This window comes from Borostomias antarcticus (genome assembly GCF_949987555.1).
Source record: "Borostomias antarcticus genome assembly, chromosome: 32".
Taxonomy (NCBI): Eukaryota; Metazoa; Chordata; class Actinopteri; order Stomiiformes; family Stomiidae; genus Borostomias; species Borostomias antarcticus.
Window position 1 is genome coordinate 2556020 of NC_140265.1, and position 2565 is coordinate 2558584.

At 44.3% G+C, this 2565-nt stretch overlaps 1 protein-coding gene across 1 annotated transcript in view; it reads left to right on the top strand.

The window, feature by feature from the left end:
* Positions 1 to 61, top strand: part of LOC311327419 (protein GREB1-like) — a gene marked incomplete at both ends in the record, with an annotated part of 15670 nt that extends 15609 nt beyond the window's left edge. Inside the window, 1 exon segment of the mRNA XM_084460454.1 lies at positions 1 to 61. This exon segment is cut by the window's left edge and continues 103 nt beyond it. Within this exon segment, the coding sequence (XP_084316580.1) occupies positions 1 to 61 (61 nt within the window).
* Positions 62 to 2565: the final 2504 nt, after the last annotated feature.

A 2565-nucleotide genomic window follows, 5' to 3' on the forward strand; every position in this document is an offset into this window, starting at 1 on the left:
CCAGACCGCCAACGCCAAAGAGGACCGCCCCCTTTTCTTCCTCACAGGGAAACACATCTGACCCCATCGTGGAAGTTCGTTAAAAACTGAAAAAACATCTAAGGACATCTTAGAATCACATGACCTACTTGTACCCAACAACACGCGAAGATAGGAGTGTAGAAGGATACTTTACTAACAAGCTTCTCAAGCTCATCCCCCTCAAGCTCCTCCCCCTCCACCCCAAACTCTCACCTGGAGCTCTCTGGTGAGGTCGAACAATCCAGAAATTACAAACCAAAGACGAACAGGATGAGTTCCTTCACCCTGCTAACGTATACTGCTTACATCTACTGCTTCAACCTTTACATCTACTGCTTCACCCTCTAACATCTACTGCTTCACCCTCGAACATCTACTGCTTCAACCTTTACATCTACTGCTTCACCCTCGAACATCTACTGCTTCAGCCTCGAACATCTACTGCTTCACCCTGCTAACATCTACTGCTTCACCCTCGAACATCTACTGCTTCACCCTCGAACATCTACTGCTTCACCCTCGAACATCTACTGCTTCAGCCTCTAACATCTACTGCTTCACCCCCTAACATCTACTGCTTCAACCTTTACATCTACTGCTTCACCCTCTAACATCTACTGCTTCACCCTCTAACATCTACTGCTTCACTTTCGAACATCTACTGCTTCACCCTCGAACATCTACTGCTTCAGCCTCTAACATCTACTGCTTCACCCTTGAACATCTACTGCTTCACCCTCTAACATCTACTGCTTCACCCTCTAACATCTACTGCTTCACCCTCTAACATCTACTGCTTCACCCTCTAACATCTACTGCTTCACCCTCGAACATCTACTGCTTCACCCTCGAACATCTACTGCTTCAGCCTCCAACATCTACTGCTTCACCCTCGAACATCTACTGCTTCACCCTCGAACATCAATCAATCAATCAATCAATCAATCAAAGCTTTATTTGTATAGCGCATTTCATACCCAGAGGCAACACAATGCGCTTTACAGAGAACAAGGGAGGTGGGCATACGACCCACCTCTACATATTCCAGAGGGAAGCAAAAAAAAACAACATCTACTCCTTCAACTCAGCCTCAAAAGCAACTCTGTGGATGTGCCAGTTACCGTAATGATTGGGTCAGTGTTGACAACACTCCCTACTGATCATCCTAACTCTCACCTCCTTTTAGGTTGAACAATCCAGAAAGGTCAAAGGCCAAAGACCTCAGGAGCATAGCTTTGTGTCGTTGTTGGTAGTGGAGGTAGTCAGACGAACGCAGAAACAGAGGTTGAGAATCTGCATTGTACAGTATATCTGCATCGGTATTTCTGTAGCGTTCCACTTCTCTTTGTAAAAGCAATCACTCCATAGATATAATTCTCCTATTATTATTTTTTGCTAATGAGATTTTGTACCAAACTGTTTTTATGTGTTTTGTCCAGGCTATTGTGATATGGTGACACGTTTGGAATATATTTTGTATGTATACATTATGTATAAAGTACTTATCTATGTACAAGAGAAGAGTGTTTTCTGCTCCTATAGTGACTCCCCCCAAATGGTTCTATGTTGCTCCATATCTGAATGTCTGTGTCATGTGACATTACTGTTAATGACGTACTGTATTTGTGAAACTGTATAAATGTACATAACCTTTAAAGTTGTCTCAGGTTTCTTTCATGCGTTATCAATCAATCAATCAATCAATCAAAGCTTTATTTGTAGAGCGCATTTCATACCCAGAGAAAACACAATGCGCTTTACAGAGAACAAGGGAGGTGGGCATACGACCCACTCTCTACATATTCCAGAGGGAATGGAAAAAAACAGTAATCACCCGGGGGCCAGATAAGTGAGCTGTAAAAATTCTTCCCTGACCCCTCTCAACAAGGCGATCGAGCAAGCTCCAGGAGTATGTTTGTCTACCGGCTAAGAACATTTATAAAGCAATAAATTACATTAAATTACATTTCAGAGTAAGAGAGGCTTAAAAAGCATCATAGGAGAGACATGGCAAATACTGGTGTGTGTTTGCTATGGCCCAGGCCTAAAGCCGGAAGTGGGCTGGTGTATGTCTGTGTGTACGTGTGTGTGTGTGTGTTAACTAAATGCTAGGACATCCACAGCAGACACAGGGGTATCTATCGGACTCCGGGAGGTCTGGGTTATGTTGCCCAGATATGGATAAAAGACAGTTAGCTCTCTCATACTTGGGCCTCAAAAGTGCAAACTCAGATAAATCTAACGCACCTCAAGTCAAATGTACAGTGTGTGTACTTGACCTAGGTTCTCAGTATGTGACTCACAATTCTCACCACTAGAGGGCGTCACACTCCAATTAATTCACCCATTCCCCCCTCTTTCTCATTCCATCAACTCATAGTTGATCAGATGGTAAATGGAGTGCATTTACGTATAACGCTTTTATCCAAAGCGGCCTCTCATTCACCCATTCACCTCTCCCCGCCTCCACCCTATCTCTCTCTCCCCTCCCTCTCTCTCGTCGGATCATGGGCTGTGCACTCGGGGGTCAGGAGCGCATGCGCG